This window comes from Saccopteryx leptura, chromosome 13 (genome assembly GCF_036850995.1).
Source record: "Saccopteryx leptura isolate mSacLep1 chromosome 13, mSacLep1_pri_phased_curated, whole genome shotgun sequence".
NCBI classification, from domain to species: domain Eukaryota; kingdom Metazoa; phylum Chordata; class Mammalia; order Chiroptera; family Emballonuridae; genus Saccopteryx; species Saccopteryx leptura.
Genome location: NC_089515.1, coordinates 54,482,468 through 54,497,657, shown reverse-complemented (window position 1 = coordinate 54,497,657; position 15,190 = coordinate 54,482,468). Strand labels below are relative to the sequence as shown.

General features: G+C 59.3%; 1 protein-coding gene across 2 annotated transcripts in view; it reads right to left on the bottom strand.

The window, feature by feature from the left end:
* The window catches only part of HERC2 (HECT and RLD domain containing E3 ubiquitin protein ligase 2), a 129,463-nt gene that overhangs the window by 26,854 nt on the left and 87,419 nt on the right, over positions 1-15,190 (bottom strand). The window contains exons 61-70 of one of the 2 annotated variants that reach the window (XM_066355690.1): positions 14,777-14,954; positions 14,527-14,608; positions 14,273-14,444; positions 13,522-13,666; positions 12,247-12,472; positions 10,092-10,263; positions 8,009-8,210; positions 7,335-7,460; positions 4,361-4,552; positions 1,785-1,938 (exon numbers count right to left, since the gene is read on the bottom strand). In XM_066355690.1, coding sequence (XP_066211787.1) covers positions 1,785-1,938; positions 4,361-4,552; positions 7,335-7,460; positions 8,009-8,210; positions 10,092-10,263; positions 12,247-12,472; positions 13,522-13,666; positions 14,273-14,444; positions 14,527-14,608; positions 14,777-14,954 — 1,649 coding nt within the window. Of the gene's footprint in view, positions 1-1,784; positions 1,939-4,360; positions 4,553-7,334; positions 7,476-8,008; positions 8,211-10,091; positions 10,264-12,246; positions 12,473-13,521; positions 13,667-14,272; positions 14,445-14,526; positions 14,609-14,776; positions 14,955-15,190 lie in introns of both variants that reach the window. The other variant, XM_066355689.1, reaches the window with a different exon arrangement.

Below are 15,190 nucleotides of genomic sequence, written 5' to 3'. Positions count from 1 at the left end.
ACGGAGGACATCCCCGCACGGGGCAGCCAGGGACACTCCTGCCCAGCCCGCTCCCCCACGGAGGACATCCCCGCCCGGGGCAGCCAGGGACACTCCTGCCCAGCCCGCTCCCCCACGGAGGATGTCCCCGCACGGGGCAGCCAGGGACACTCCTGCCCAGCCCGCTCCCCCACGGAGGATGTCCCCGCACGGGGCAGCCAGGGACACTCCTGCCCAGCCCGCTCCCCCACGGAGGACATCCCCGCCCGGGGCAGCCAGGGACACTCCTGCCCAGCCCGCTCCCCCACGGAGGACATCCCCGCACGGGGCAGCCAGGGACACTCCTGCCCAGCCCGCTCCCCCACGGAGGACATCCCCGCACGGGGCAGCCAGGGACACTCCTGCCCAGCCCGCTCCCCCACGGAGGATGTCCCCGCCCGGGGCAGCCAGGGACACTCCTGCCCAGCCCGCTCCCCCACGGAGGACATCCCCGCCCGGGGCAGCCAGGGACACTCCTGCCCAGCCCGCTCCCCCACGGAGGACATCCCCGCACGGGGCAGCCAGGGACACTCCTGCCCAGCCCGCTCCCCCACGGAGGACATCCCCGCCCGGGGCAGCCAGGGACACTCCTGCCCAGCCCGCTCCCCCACGGAGGACATCCCCGCCCGGGGCAGCCAGGGACACTCCTGCCCAGCCCGCTCCCCCACGGAGGATGTCCCCCGCCCGGGGCAGCCAGGGACACTCCTGCCCAGCCCGCTCCCCCACGGAGGACATCCCCGCCCGGGGCAGCCAGGGACACTCCTGCCCAGCCCGCTCCCCCACGGAGGACATCCCCGCCCGGGGCAGCCAGGGACACTCCTGCCCAGCCCGCTCCCCCACGGAGGACATCCCCGCACGGGGCAGCCAGGGACACTCCTGCCCAGCCCGCTCCCCCACGGAGGACATCCCCGCACGGGGCAGCCAGGGACACTCCTACCCAGCCCGCTCCCCCACGGAGGACATCCCCGCCCGGGGCAGCCAGGGACACTCCTGCCCAGCCCGCTCCCCCACGGAGGATGTCCCCCGCCCGGGGCAGCCAGGGACACTCCTGCCCAGCCCGTTCACTGAGCGCTCTCCTCGGGGTGGGTTTCTACGCTCCCACCCACGGCCAGACAGAGCTGTCACCCTGCCCCACACTGAAAACCACATCCACCAAGCATGCAGCATTAGGTCTAGTCTTCTGAGGGACAAGTTAACTTGTGCAAGAATGCACGGCAACAGTCTCGCCCAAGGGCCCGGTTCCCTGGGCCTCTGAGTCCAAGCAAACGTGCAGAAAGGCGCGCTGAGTGCAGCAAGAGTGTGCACACCCAGGCCAGGGAAGCCTGATGGGTCAATAGCGTGAATTTGTGTAAAAAAGGCAAAAAGTAAATAAAGGAACTAAGGTTAAAAGAGACTTAAAAGATGGAAACTGTTAATTAAAAGAGACCTAGGAGAAGACACACTGGGTATCAGGAACCGTCCGTAAGTGCTAGTCGGGACGGCTCCGAGCGGGCAGCCTCCCTTCCAGGGGCACCTGCGGCTTCTGGAGACTGTCTCGAGGCTCCTTCTAGACCTGAGTTTTGGTGACAAGGCATCCACCTGGCAATCAGTAACTTAAACATTTACGTCGCGTGGTTTTCTGCGTCATTTACTTTGAAAAGAGGACAGTTTGTTTAGATAAGTGGAGGGAGCGATTCTAAAGCAATTCTGTCAGTTCTGTTCTATGCGATGGTGACAGCTGCTCCCACGGACATGACCACAGAAACGAGGCTGGTCCCCTCACGTACCTGGGATCTTCACGGTGCCGCTAGAGGAGGTGTCATCCGTGTAAGGGTGGCTGCTCTCCACCACCACAGGCTGGGAGGACAGACGGCCATTCTGCGAGTCTGTGGCCACATCCTCCAACTCGGTGACGCAGAGCTCCAGCAACATGTCCGCCACCTGTGGGAGGAAGCAGAGACGGAAATCAGAGGGCGTTGGGATGCCACCTCCGCTCACCCTGCTCTAGAGCCTTGGCAGGGACAGGTGGCCGAGTGGGGGGTCTGGGAGTATGGGAACTCTAGTTCAATCAGGACTCAGTTTCCCCACTTCTACAGTGAAGATGGCACGGGGCTGGCAGAGGGGCTGTGAGGCGTGGGGGTGACTTAGATGCAAGGAGCAGGACAGGGAGCCCTCGACATGTGCATCTAAGAAAACAAACGCTGTGATCACAAGTTTCTGCTCACATATCCAGGGAAGGAGCAGAGAGGTAATCAGACGGCTAAGATCCAGCGTTGGGAGGAGCCTCCGAGCCACCAGCCAAACAGCATCAGGGCTACACACCCACACACGGCGCTCCGAACTCAGAACGGTGAGGGGCAGCCCCACACTTCAGACTGCCAGCATCAGGGCTCCACACCCAAACACGGCGCTCCGAATTCAGAACGGTGAGGGTCAGCCCCACTTCAGACTGCCAGCATCAGGGCTACACAGCCACACACGGCGCTCCGAACTCAGAACGGTGAGGGTCAGCCCCACTTCAGACTGCCAGCATCAGGGCTCCACAGCCACACACGGCGCTCCGAACTCAGAACGGTGAGGGTCAGCCCCACTTCAGACTGCCAGCATCAGGGCTACACAGCCACACACGGCGCTCCGAACTCAGAACGGTGAGGGTCAGCCCCACTTCAGACTGCCAGCATCAGGGCTACACAGCCACACACGGCGCTCCGAACTCAGAACGGTGAGGGTCAGCCCCACACTTCAGACTGCCAGCATCAGGGCTACACAGCCACACACGGCGCTCCGAACTCAGAACGGTGAGGGTCAGCCCCACACTTCAGTCTGCCAGCATCAGGGCTACACAGCCACACACGGCGCTCCGAACTCAGAACGGTGAGGGTCAGCCCCACTTCAGACTGCCAGCATCAGGGCTCCACAGCCACACACGGCGCTCCGAACTCAGAACGGTGAGGGGCAGCCCCACTTCAGACTGCCAGCAAGCCACAATGTCCTCATCTCATCTTAAACTTTTAGTGACTCACATCGTTTAAGTGGTCAATACTGGTGACAAAATCCCTGACTACAGTGTTTGAAAACAGAGAAGAATACGTCATCACAGCAGTAACACATTAACCTACAAATTCTCAGATTTAGAAAAAAATAAAACTATCCTCTCTTCTTCTATACTTCTCAAAAATGTGTTCCCCTAGTTTTCCTCATATTTAGGTAACAAATATATCACCTTAACAACGGACTATATATAACTACTGTCTAGGTACCATTATTTCAATTCAAACGTCTCCCTCTCACTTGAAAATCCCAACATTAGGGCAGGGGGACGTGCCGCGGGCCAGTGGTCTGAACACCAGCCTGCCTTTGTTCCTGGCTCCCCAGAACCTGGTCTGGGGGGACGTGCCGCGGGCCAGTGGTCTGAACACCAGCCTGCCTTTGTTCCTGGCTCCCCAGAACCTGGTCTAGGGGGGACGTGCCGCGGGCCAGTGGTCTGAACACCAGCCTGCCTTTGTTCCTGGCTCCCCAGAACCTGGTCTAGGGGGGACGTGCCGCGGGTCAGTGGTCTGAACACCAGCCTGCCTTTGTTCCTGGCTCCCCAGAACCTGGTCTAGGGGGGACGTGCCGCGGGTCAGTGGTCTGAACACCAGCCTGCCTTTGTTCCTGGCTCCCCAGAACCTGGTCTGGGGGGGACGTGCCGTGGGCCAGTGGTCTGAACACCAGCCTGCCTTTGTTCCTGGCTCCCCAGAACCTGGTCTAGGGGGGACGTGCCGCGGGCCAGTGGTCTGAACACCAGCCTGCCTTTGTTCCTGGCTCCCCAGAACCTGGTCTACGTCACCAGGACACAGCCCACCAGAGTCCTCCGGGCTTCAGAGCCTTCCTCTGCCCAGCCCGTCGGTCCCCCAGGAGAGGCCGGCAAGCCTCTGGGGAGGGGGACAGAGGACTCCTAGACACAGCTTTGCCCGCAGAGAGCTCAGGGTCCAGCCCGTTTCTCCACCCACCAGCACCCTGTGTGTCCTTTAGAAACAGCCTCTGGGACCTCAGCTTTCTCATCTGTCAACAAAAGGAACACCGACCCTCCGTGGTGACAGAAGGTGCCGAGAACCGGGCCCAGCAGCTACGGGTATGACAACGCTGGGCATCGTGGCCTCACACGTGTTCTCATCCCCACCCTTCCCTCTCACAGACGCAGTGAACTTGTGAAAAATCAGTATTTCGCTTGTGACGACGCACCGTCATCCAATCTCTCAGAATTATGCCAAGTAACTCGCCTTGAAAAACTAGAAGATAGGAAACCTGTAACTTTTTAGTTTTGTCTTGTGTCAGCAGCATCATTGTCGAGGTAAGGGCCCCCCCCCCACCAGTGGCTCACCTGCGGGTAGGTGGTGCCCATGCCAGACAGCACGGCCGAGAGCACCTCCCTGCCCTTGTCCCCCACGCGGGCGCACACGGACAGCTTGAGCAGGTCCACCAAGACACGGGTGTCGTCCGAGACCAGCAGACTGGTGAACTCGTCCAAGGACTGAGGTTCTGGGCCTGATGTTTTATTTTGGCTTTCAACATCCTAAAAGGTCCAACAATAAAATGAGGAATGAAATGTTAAGAGATGGTCACTGGCTTACCCATAAACTCAAAGGATACGTGACTCCCAAAGATAAATAAGGGACTCTAAAAAATTTTAGACCATGAAATGCCCGATTAAGAAATGACGGGCCTCTAAGATCACCACCACCAGGTACTATGCTTTCAAAACCCATTAAGTACTTTACAAATTAGTAACAGCTTCTGTCCAAAGGGATGCATAAGCTATAAAGAAATAACATTTATACTGAGACCAAGGTCATCCTACCGATGTTTGCTGCAGGGCGGGCTAGGACTGAGGTCATGCCAAGTGCCCCCCCCCCCACCGCCGACCGTGAGACGTGCCTGGGAGTTTTTCCATCAACTAAACTGACTCAGTACTTGCGCATACTTTGCCTAGGTCCTCTCCATCGTTCTTCCCCAGAATCTTATTTGAAGCGAATCATTGTCATGTAACATTACCCATAATTGCTTGTTCTTTGGGTTCTTTGAAGAAAAAAAAAATGAGTCTCATTGATCTCTGTGGATCTTGAGAAGAAATATATCTGCCAAGAGGGACTCCTCATGGTCAACTGGGCTCCAATTCATAACCCGAGTCCAGCAGGTGTTGCTCATGGAGGCCTCTCTCTCTCTCTCTCTCTCTCACACACACACACACGCGCGCGCGCGCGCGCTACAATCCAGGGAAAAACCCGAGGCTGGCTGCTAGCCCAGCACTGTGCTCCTGCCCACTGAGCCCACTCTTATAAAGGACTCCCAGGGTTATATTTTGACCAATGGGCTGAGACTGGACCCATCCAATTGGAGCTGCACAGCTGCATCCTCATTTGTATCTTTATCAACCAATCAGAACTGCTCTATAACAACCAATCAACCCATAATACCCACAAATCAGAGCACTCCACAATGACCCATGATGAACGTGCAATTCTGACCAATCGTGACAGTGCTATGTGTACCAATCAAACTAGGCAAATTTGGATTTCTCATTAGCATAAACATGGACCAATCAGGGACCAGGACGAGCACTTTCCCAATATAAGTGGGCTTCCCTTTGAATAAAGTTTCTCTTTGTACCGCATCACATTGGGGATTTCTGTTGGCATCAGATTGGTGGCAGTGACCTTGTGATGACACCTCCCTCTCCTCCTCAGCAGAGGAAGGGAGCTGCCACCTGCTGCCTCACCCTACCTTGCAGGTGTCCCACCTGAGACAGGACAGCGGCCCCCACCCCGCTGCCCACCACACACACACAAGGGCCTCTGGGAGGCGGGCAATGGGGTTTGGTTCACAGAAATAGAGGAGCCATCAGACCTGGGAGACCCCCCCGCGTCTGAGCTGAGGGAGGGGCATTGCTGAGAGCCTGCACTGACGCTGATGCTGACGCTGACGGGGAGGACCCAGGCCCTCCAGTCTCCCTCAGAGTCTCGTCAGAGGGAGAAGAGATGCAGAGCACCTCTGCTAGTCTCTCTCACTTTCTGCCTCTCGGCAAGACCAGGCCAATGCTTTCCACAGACACGACGTGGGGAAGCACACGCCATCCTAAGGAACCTTACGGGGAACAGGACCCTCCAATCTGCAGGCTCCACCCAAGTTGGTCCTGGGAACCACGCTCTCTGAGCTCAAACACTTCCTCCTTTTAAATAAACCGGCCCGGCTCCCCCGTCTGCGTGAGACCTGAGGAATCAGCCAGTGGAATTCACCCACTCTCCTCGTGGGAGAGCAGCGAGTTTCTACATCCAGTGGAACATGTTAATCCTCCATCCCATCTTTGGTCTTACACCTGAAATAGTACTCAATGTTTTGGTACGGGCGTTTAAAGTGACAGGAAAAAGTCTACAGGAATTACTAAAACAGAAAATCACTATCTGCACCCGCTGAGGGTCAACTACAGCCCAACGCTAACAACAACTTGGTGGTGATTGATGACTCAAGACCGAAATGATAGGACTCTCGGGGTACAATCTGGACAATGCCCAGGTCTCATAAATAAATTGCTAGAAAAGAAATCTTGCCATCCCTCAAGGCAAAATTTTGCAAAATTCAGAATTTCTATATTAAGTCCTCAGCCTAGGAGACTACCAAATATCAGAAGTTGAGTCCAGATACCGAACTTACAGTGATTTTCTTACCCCAGGTGATTATGTCTTTGCCAGCAGTAACAGCATTAGAGAAAATCTCAAGTTCATGCATTATAAATGATGCATGTCCGTCCACAGGATAGGTCCAGTGGCAGGGGAGTGGACAGGGCAGGTGGGCCAGAGAGGGCATCCACTCCTGGTGGACGGTGTGACAGAGCCCAGCCAAGTACAAAGTGTCCCTGCTTTGGGCCAGCCAGCATGGGGGGAGGGGAAGGTCACAGGTCTCAAAGTATCTACTTCCCATGAACAAGACTAACCCACGTCTATCGCCCTCCAGTGGAGAAACTCGGCAGACACTCCTACCACGTGGCAGACTGAACAGCAAATCCTTGATCCCACGCCCCAAAGGGACACACAGAAACGTCCCACAGGAGGACCCACAGGACAGCCCACACCGGGCGTCAGGAACAAGGGCAGACTGAGGGGCTGGGAGGCGGGAGGGCTGCGCAGTGAGCACGGGGAGGGCGGCTGTGCCCCCGCTCCCACCGCCACGCAGATGTGCTCACAGCCCGAGGCCCAGCGGAAAGGGGCTCGAGCCCACGCACTCCCTTCCGCGTCCCACGTCTGCGATTCCCGTGGACGGAGAAGACTGCTCCAAAGTAAGACCCTCAGGACGCCACCGACCTCCTTGGTCTTGGTCATGGTCTCTGCAATGATGCTGGCAGCCCCCAGGTCGTCCGTCACGGGGATGAACGGCCGGGAAGACGCGGAGGCGGCCGACGGGGTCACCGCGGAGGGGGTCACCGCATCCTCAGAGGAGATCATCTGGTGTCAGCACGCACAGAAGAGGAGGTCTTAGCCATCGGCGCGGCACACTCCCCACACCACTCCCACAGCCTCTCCCGAAGCTCCCTCCCCGCCCCGGCCCCCTGGAACATTCCGGGTGTTACCACGGAAACGGGGTGCCCACACCCCCGCCACCACCTCCCGTGGGGTCCAGGATAGCCCGGCAAAGCCAAGGGCATCTGTATTCCCAGGGTAACCTATTCATATTCACAACGTGTAACACGAAGAAGATGAAAAAGAGCTCACATCTCTTCTAGTTGGATTTTCTCCCAAGTAAGTTACCAAACCTTTGGCTTTCAGGCTTCAGAATGGCAGACAAAAGGACTGTGGACCTGCTTTTAGCAACTTTTTTTTTAAGTCTAGTTCCACTTAAGTGCTAAGAAGTATCCTTTGAAGTAGGGTACCTTCTAATTCCAGCCAAAATCCCAGCAGGAGGCAGCAGAGCGCTGTGACCCACTGGAAGGCGGTGGACACCCCTACCCCCCAACGCTGTCTGCTCTGACACGGCTGACCCCTCTCCTTACCTCCCCTCTCTTCTCCTGCCACGGACTGGGACTCAGTCTGTCCTCAAGGTCAGGGGCCAGCACACATTCCTCTCCGTTCACAGGACTGGCCGTGGCGGACACATCAGAAGGGGGAGCCGAGGAGGAGAAAGAGGGACACTCCACCGGGGCCATCATGCTGGCCGGCATCAGGGCCCCCACTACAGCGTCTCTGTCAGGAGAGAAAGCAGGGTGAGCTGCCGTGCCCACCGTAGGGGCGGGGTGAGCTGCGTGCCCACAGTAGGGGCGGGGTGAGCTGCGTGCCCACCGTAGGGGCTGGGTGAGCTGCGTGCCCACAGTAGGGGCTGGGTGAGCTGCGTGCCCACCGTAGGGGCGGGGTGAGCTGCCGTGCCCACAGTAGGGGCGGGGTGAGCTGCCGTGCCCACAGTAGGGGCAGGGTGAGCTGCCGTGCCCACCGTAGGGGCGGGGTGAGCTGCCGTGCCCACAGTAGGGGCGGGGTGAGCTGCGTGCCCACAGTAGGGGCGGGGTGAGCTGCGTGCCCACCGTAGGGGCGGGGTGAGCTGCCGTGCCCACAGTAGGGGCGGGGTGAGCGGGCGTGCCCACAGTAGGGGCGGGGTGAGCTGCCGTGCCCACAGTAGGGGCGGGGTGAGCTGCCGTGCCCACAGTAGGGGCGGGGTGAGCGGGCGTGCCCACAGTAGGGGCGGGGTGAGCGGGCGTGCCCACAGTAGGGGCGGGGTGAGCTGCCGTGCCCACAGTAGGGGCGGGGTGAGCTGCCGTGCCCACAGTAGGGGCTGGGTGAGCTGCCGTGCCCACAGTAGGGGCGGGGTGAGCTGCGTGCCCACAGTAGGGGCGGGGTGAGCTGCCGTGCCCACAGTAGGGGCAGGTGAGCTGCCATACCCACCGTAGGGGCGGGGTGAGCTGCCGTGCCCACAGTAGGGGCGGGGTGAGCCGCCGTGCCCACAGTAGGGCAGCAGTCAGGAGGCAGGCAAGCACCGAAGGCAGGCTCCCTCCTGTCTACTGGACACACCAGGAGTTTTAGAATACGGAACGTGACTACAATGTATCCACTAACAGCTACAATGTTTGCTTCTGATCTTACTTACCTGAGTGCCCACAGTTGTAACAACAGAAAAAGCCTCAGATTTCCCTGGGACACCTTCCCTGGCCGCTGTTAGAGCCCAAGGATGACGTGTGTGTAAGCTGCATATCAAGGGTGTCTCGCAGGACGCAGCAAGGACCAAATGTCCTCTCAGCAACTGTGTGGCCTCTAGTCTGAGACTGGTGTTCCTGTAGATCCTCACTTCTACACATCCAGTATGTAACCATAACCCCCCAAGAAACAAATAATTTACTCAGGGTAAGAAAACAGCAGAGGTGCTGGAAAACATCCAACCATCAAAACTCTGCCTCGGCCCTGGCTGGTTGGCTCAGTGGTAGAGCGTCGGCCCAGCGTGTGGATTCGATTCCCAGCCAGGGCACACAGGAGAAGCGCCCATCTGCTTCTCCACCCCTCCCCTTCTCCTTCCTCTCTGTCTCTCTCTTCCCCTCCTGCAGCCAAGGCTCCATTGGAGCAAAGTTTGCCCAGGCGCTGAAGATGGCTCTGTGGCCTCTGCCTCAGGCGCTAGAATGGCTCCAGCTGTAGCAGAGCAACGGCCCAGATGAGCAGAGCATCGCCCCCTGGTGGGCATGCCGGGTGGATCCCGGTCGGGCGCATGAGGGAGTCTGTCTGCCTCCCCTCTTCTCACTTCAGAAAAATACAAAAACAAAAAAAACGAAAAAAACTCTGCCGCATGGAGTGGTTGAGAGAAGGAGACAGTGGTCTTAAATTAATATTTCTACATATCACTATCAACTAGTCTTCCTCAGCTCCCAAATACTTGTGCTGAGAGTTTACTGGCCAGAAAGATAAACAGAATATTCTTTACCTTGGTTTTCTGACTCATATTTCAACTATGAGAATATGTAATATAAACACACAGTATTTAAATAAAGACAGTAACACAACATTCTCTGAGACTTTGATCCATCAGAAAACGACGACAGCCCCAGCTGATGTGACTGTGAGACTGCCGAGGTCAGCAGAGGAGCCCACCTGGCGTACAGGATCTGCAGGGCGGTCAGGATGTGGGACAGGGCCTGCTGCTTGGCCAGGTTGCCGTCCAGGGACAGGAGGATCTTGGCCAGGGAGGGGCGACTGGGCTTGGCACTGCTTGCGCCGCTGACTTTATTGCTGGCCGCGGAGGGGTCGGCGTCGGAGGGCACGCCTGGGGAACAGACGAGAAACGGGGTGCAGTCTCTGAGATCACCGTCTGTTCTAGTTCTACAGTTTACTCTTTCATTTTCATTCCAAACCGAATCTTGCATGTTGCTACTTCACAGATGAGGTACCAGGTTCATCTTCCAGAGTAAGATAAACCCACTTGTTTTGTCTTATTTGTATTTCTACAAAGAAGCTATTTTCAGAAAAGGTTCACTGTAACTACAAAATGACACAGACACTGTTGCAGAATTCACTTCCAACAATCTGTTACATGTACTCAAAAGCTGGGAAAATGTTACGCTAGCTGCCTTCACTCGTCTGAAATGAGACACAAACCGAGAGGAAACAAGAGGTCACAATGCAGAGCCTCACTGGCCTTCGGTCCAGCTCACTGCCCAGGGTTCCTGGGTCTCAGCAGAGGGAGGAACCGAGGGGGTCCAGCTCACTGCCCAGGGTTCCTGGGTCTCAGCAGAGGGAGGGGCCGGGGGGGTCCAGCTCACTGCCCAGAGTTCCTGGGTCTCAGCAGAGGGAGGGGCCGGGGGGGTCCAGCTCACTGCCCAGGGTTCCTGGGTCTCAGCAGAGGGAGGGGCCGGGGGCGTCCAGCTCACTGCCCAGAGTCCCTGGGTCTCAGCAGAGGGAGGGGCCAGGGGCGTCCAGCGGGCCTGTGAGTGCAGGAGGCAGAGGGAGGGAGGCCCGTGTACAGAGGGCAGGACAGACATAACTAGGCTCAGTGAAAAAGTTTAGATGGAAAAAGGACATCCTGTATTATTCCACATATTAAACGCCCTACAGAATAAAAACTGACCCACAGTGACAGAGAGCAAGTCAGGGGTGGGAGGCAGGGAGGCCTGGGAAGCAGACGAGGAAATGCGGGACCAGGCACATGGTCACTGTGCGAACAGGTGCACACATGTCCAAGCGGATGAAGTTATACTCTCCTGACATACGGCTGTGGCGTGTCAACTCCACCCGAGTAGAGCTGTTGGAAACCCACGCAGCCTGGCCCACTGTCCATCACTTCAAGCACTATTGTACAGTCTTCTCTGTCTGCACACGCACACAACAGAAGAATCAGCACCCTACTTCTTCCCAAAGTTCCGTTCCAGCTTGCAGGGATCAGAGTGGAGTCACCACAGCTATTCTGTGTTTTTGGGTCGGAATGCCCAACACCGTGACCAGACAAGGGGGCGCTACAACACTCCCCACGCACGACACTGCGGTCCGTGCACAGGGCCCGCAGACCGCACAGCACTCCCACACACAACACTGCGCCCGTGCACAGGGCCCGCAGGACGCACAGCACTCCCCACGCACGACACTGCGCCCGTGCACAGGGCCCGCAGGACGCACAGCACTCCCCACGCACGACACTGCGCCCGTGCACAGGGCCCGCAGGACGCACAGCACTCCCCACGCACGACACTGCGCCCGTGCACAGGGCCCGCAGGACGCACAGCACTCCCCACGCACGACACTGCGCCCGTGCACAGGGCCCGCAGGACGCACAGCACTCCCCACGCACGACACTGCGCCCGTGCACAGGGCCCGCAGGACGCACAGCACTCCCCACGCACGACACTGCGCCCGTGCACAGGGCCCGCAGGACGCACAGCACTCCCCACGCACGACACTGCGCCCGTGCACAGGGCCCGCAGGACGCACAGCACTCCCCACGCACGACACTGCGCCCGTGCACAGGGCCCGCAGGACGCACAGCACTCCCCACGCACGACACTGCGCCCGTGCACAGGGCCCGCAGGACGCACAGCACTCCCCACGCACGACACTGCGCCCGTGCACAGGGCCCGCAGGACGCACAGCACTCCCCACGCACGACACTGCGCCCGTGCACAGGGCCCGCAGGACGCACAGCACTCCCCACGCACGACACTGCGCCCGTGCACAGGGCCCGCAGGACGCACAGCACTCCCCACGCACGACACTGCGCCCGTGCACAGGGCCCGCAGACCGCACCGGCCCGCGTTACCTAAGTAGGAGGCCCCCAGCGGGTCCCGCGCAGTCTGGAAGAGAACTGGCTCGTGGACAGAGGGCGTTGCGACGTCGACCGTGGTCCAGGCCACGCTGTGCGAGGACCCGCAGGCCACCCGGGTGACCCTCTGGCCCTCCAGGCCGTGCACGAGAGTGGGCTTCCTGTTCACGGTGGTCGTGCCGTTGCCCTGCTGGCCGTGGTCGTTGTCGCCCCACGCGTACACCTGTTCAAGGAAAAGAACAAAAACAGAACTTCCCAACGTTTCAGAACCTTTTCTGCAAACTCTTCAACACTCTTGCCAAAGACTAAGCGACCGTTTACTTGACATCCGAATCCCCAACAAGTTCATGTCCTGCTCTGAGAGGGGCCAGGGAGGGCCGCCTCTCCAGCTCACTGTGGTAACTTATTTTTCCCTTTACGCATTTTGTTAAGAAAAATGACCATAAACCATATGCTCAGTGCACGAGCACAGCAGTCCCCCATCCACGGTTTTGCTCCCAAAGGCTTCGGCAGACAGGACTCAGTCTCCTGCAGTCGAGTCCACCTGGCAGCTCAGGACACAGGGACACTCGTCCATGGCAGGGACACTCACACCCACAGCCGCTCGGACAGGACCATCCAGCCACCCCTAGGGGACCCCATGCACACCTTGGTCGTAGGAGGGAACCGGAGTCCCAGTGGCCCGGCCAGGAACCCATTTCTTTTCCTCATCAACGTTATGTCAAAACGAAACTAAACTTAACACTATGCAAGGACCTGCTATATGATACGGTTCACTGGGGGCCTTAGAACCTAGGCATCCTCCACAGATAAGGGAGGACCAACGTAATCCGCTTCTCGGGTTTACAGAACTAAAAGATATAACTCATTTGAAAACACCACATCCACGTGCCTGTCATGGCTGAAGAGCCTGTCAGGGCAGGAGAGTGACCACCACCCGACAAGGACAACTGTCCCTATGTGAAGTCTGTGCATCTTCTGCAAGCTGTCCATGTCCACCATGGAGCATCGTGAGGGCCTTGGCAGTGGGAGTGCCTGCCGTAGTGACCTCCTCCCACGCCCCGGGGACCTCAGAGTTGGGAGGCACTCTCCACCAGAGCACACGCAGTCCCTCGGGGACACTTCCCCGGGCGCCCCCGCCGCTGACAACCAGGCAGACGCACGCAGCAACCACAGGGACACAGCCCACCGCCCGGCTCTCCGAGTGCCCAGACACACCTCCTCTCGTCACCAGCTGCCCTCCCGCCCCGGCCGTGCCGCCCCGCCGCTCACCTGTCCGGCGTCCGTGACCGCCAGGCAGTGCAGGGCCCCGACGGCCACGTGCACGATCTTCCTGCCCCGCAGGCCTTCCACCACCTGCGGCTTCCTCACATGCACGTCGGAGCCATGGCCCAGCCGGAAGTAGTCGCCCTTGCCCCTGCGGGAGGTCCACAGTGAGCCGGCAGAGCCTGGCAGCACCCCCGGGACCCGCGCAGTGTGTAGGGACACAGCGCCCGCGGTCGTGGACATCAGGCTGCAGGTGAGCATCTCACTACTCTGCCTGAGAGCTCCTTCCGTGTGCTTTCTCACACTCAAGGGACTGACGTGCCGACGTCAGTTTCCATAGAGACTGAAGAAACCACCACCGCGAATGCCTGTTACAAGCCCCCCACTGGTGTCCTCATTTCCCCAGCTGCCTCTGCCTCCGACACACAAGCTAAGGCCCATCACTGTCCGAGGTCCGCTGGGCGCCCCACTCCTTCCTGATTTAACAGAATCAGCGTTCGAAAGAAACAGACAGGAGTTTTCTCAGGATCAAATAAATGAGACCTGTCCCCGCTCCAAGTGGGTCAGCGGGCTCCGGCATTCTGGGAAAGAAGGGACCCTCCACGGAAACCTCATCTCAACAGGCAGGACACGGGGGCCCCGCTGCTCTGTCCTTCCAGACGAGCAGCTGCAGCGGGACGCTGCCTCCTGGTGTCAGCCCCGACCCCAGGCTGAATGAGCCGGGGCAAAAGCGCTGGGGGCGGCGGGGTCCACGTACCACGTCCACACCACTCCGGACTTGGTCAGCGCCAGGGAGAACTGGGCCCCGCACTCGATCTGGCAGACCCCCTGGCCGTTCAGCCTCTCGATGTTCTGGGGGACGTTGCAGCCCTCGCTGCCTCCTCGGCCCAGCTTCCCGAAGTCACCATCGCCCCAGGAGAACACCAGACCTGGGCGTGGGGGGACCCGTCAGCCAGCACTTCCTGCGTCCTCCCCCGCCCAGCTGCCCAGCGGGAGGTCCGGGTGGCTCACCTTCGTCCGTCAGCGCCAGGGTCTGCGCGTCCCTGCTGCCGCAGGCCACCTGGATGACTCTGTGGCCCAGGAGGACCTTCACCTGCTCAGCCACAGACAGAAACGCGCAGTCAGCTCGGGCGGAAGCCGCGCAGAGAGGCCGCTGTTCCCAGGCCAGCGCCCACGCCCCACGCGGCCCCAGAGCTCCGCCCGCCTCCCCGGGCAGCGGCAGGCAGTCGGCGCCCCGTGAGTGGCAACAGCGTGCAGTCACCATCTTGGGCTTCAGCTGAGTGGTGCTGTCCCCGTGGCCCAGCCGGCCGTACTCGCCCAGGCCCCAGGTGTAGAGCTCCCCGCTGGACGTGAGGGCCGCGCTGTGCGAGCTGCCGCAGGCGATGTCCCGGATGCGCTTGGTCTTCAGGGCCTCGATCAGCCGCGGCTTGTCGCAGTTCCTAGGGCGGGAGGACAGCGCCCGTGACCAGCCCAGCTTGTGCGGAGGAGGAAGGGAGGAGCGTCTACACCACGCCCCACCTGTACACCTATCTACCTGCGCATGACCGACCCTTCCTATAGCACACGTCAGGCCAAGGGCCGTTCACAGCTTTTAAATACACATTCTAAGTTCTGTTTTCATCAACGACGCACTCTATTTCCTTCCCCACACAGTAACGGCCCGAAGGCACTCGCC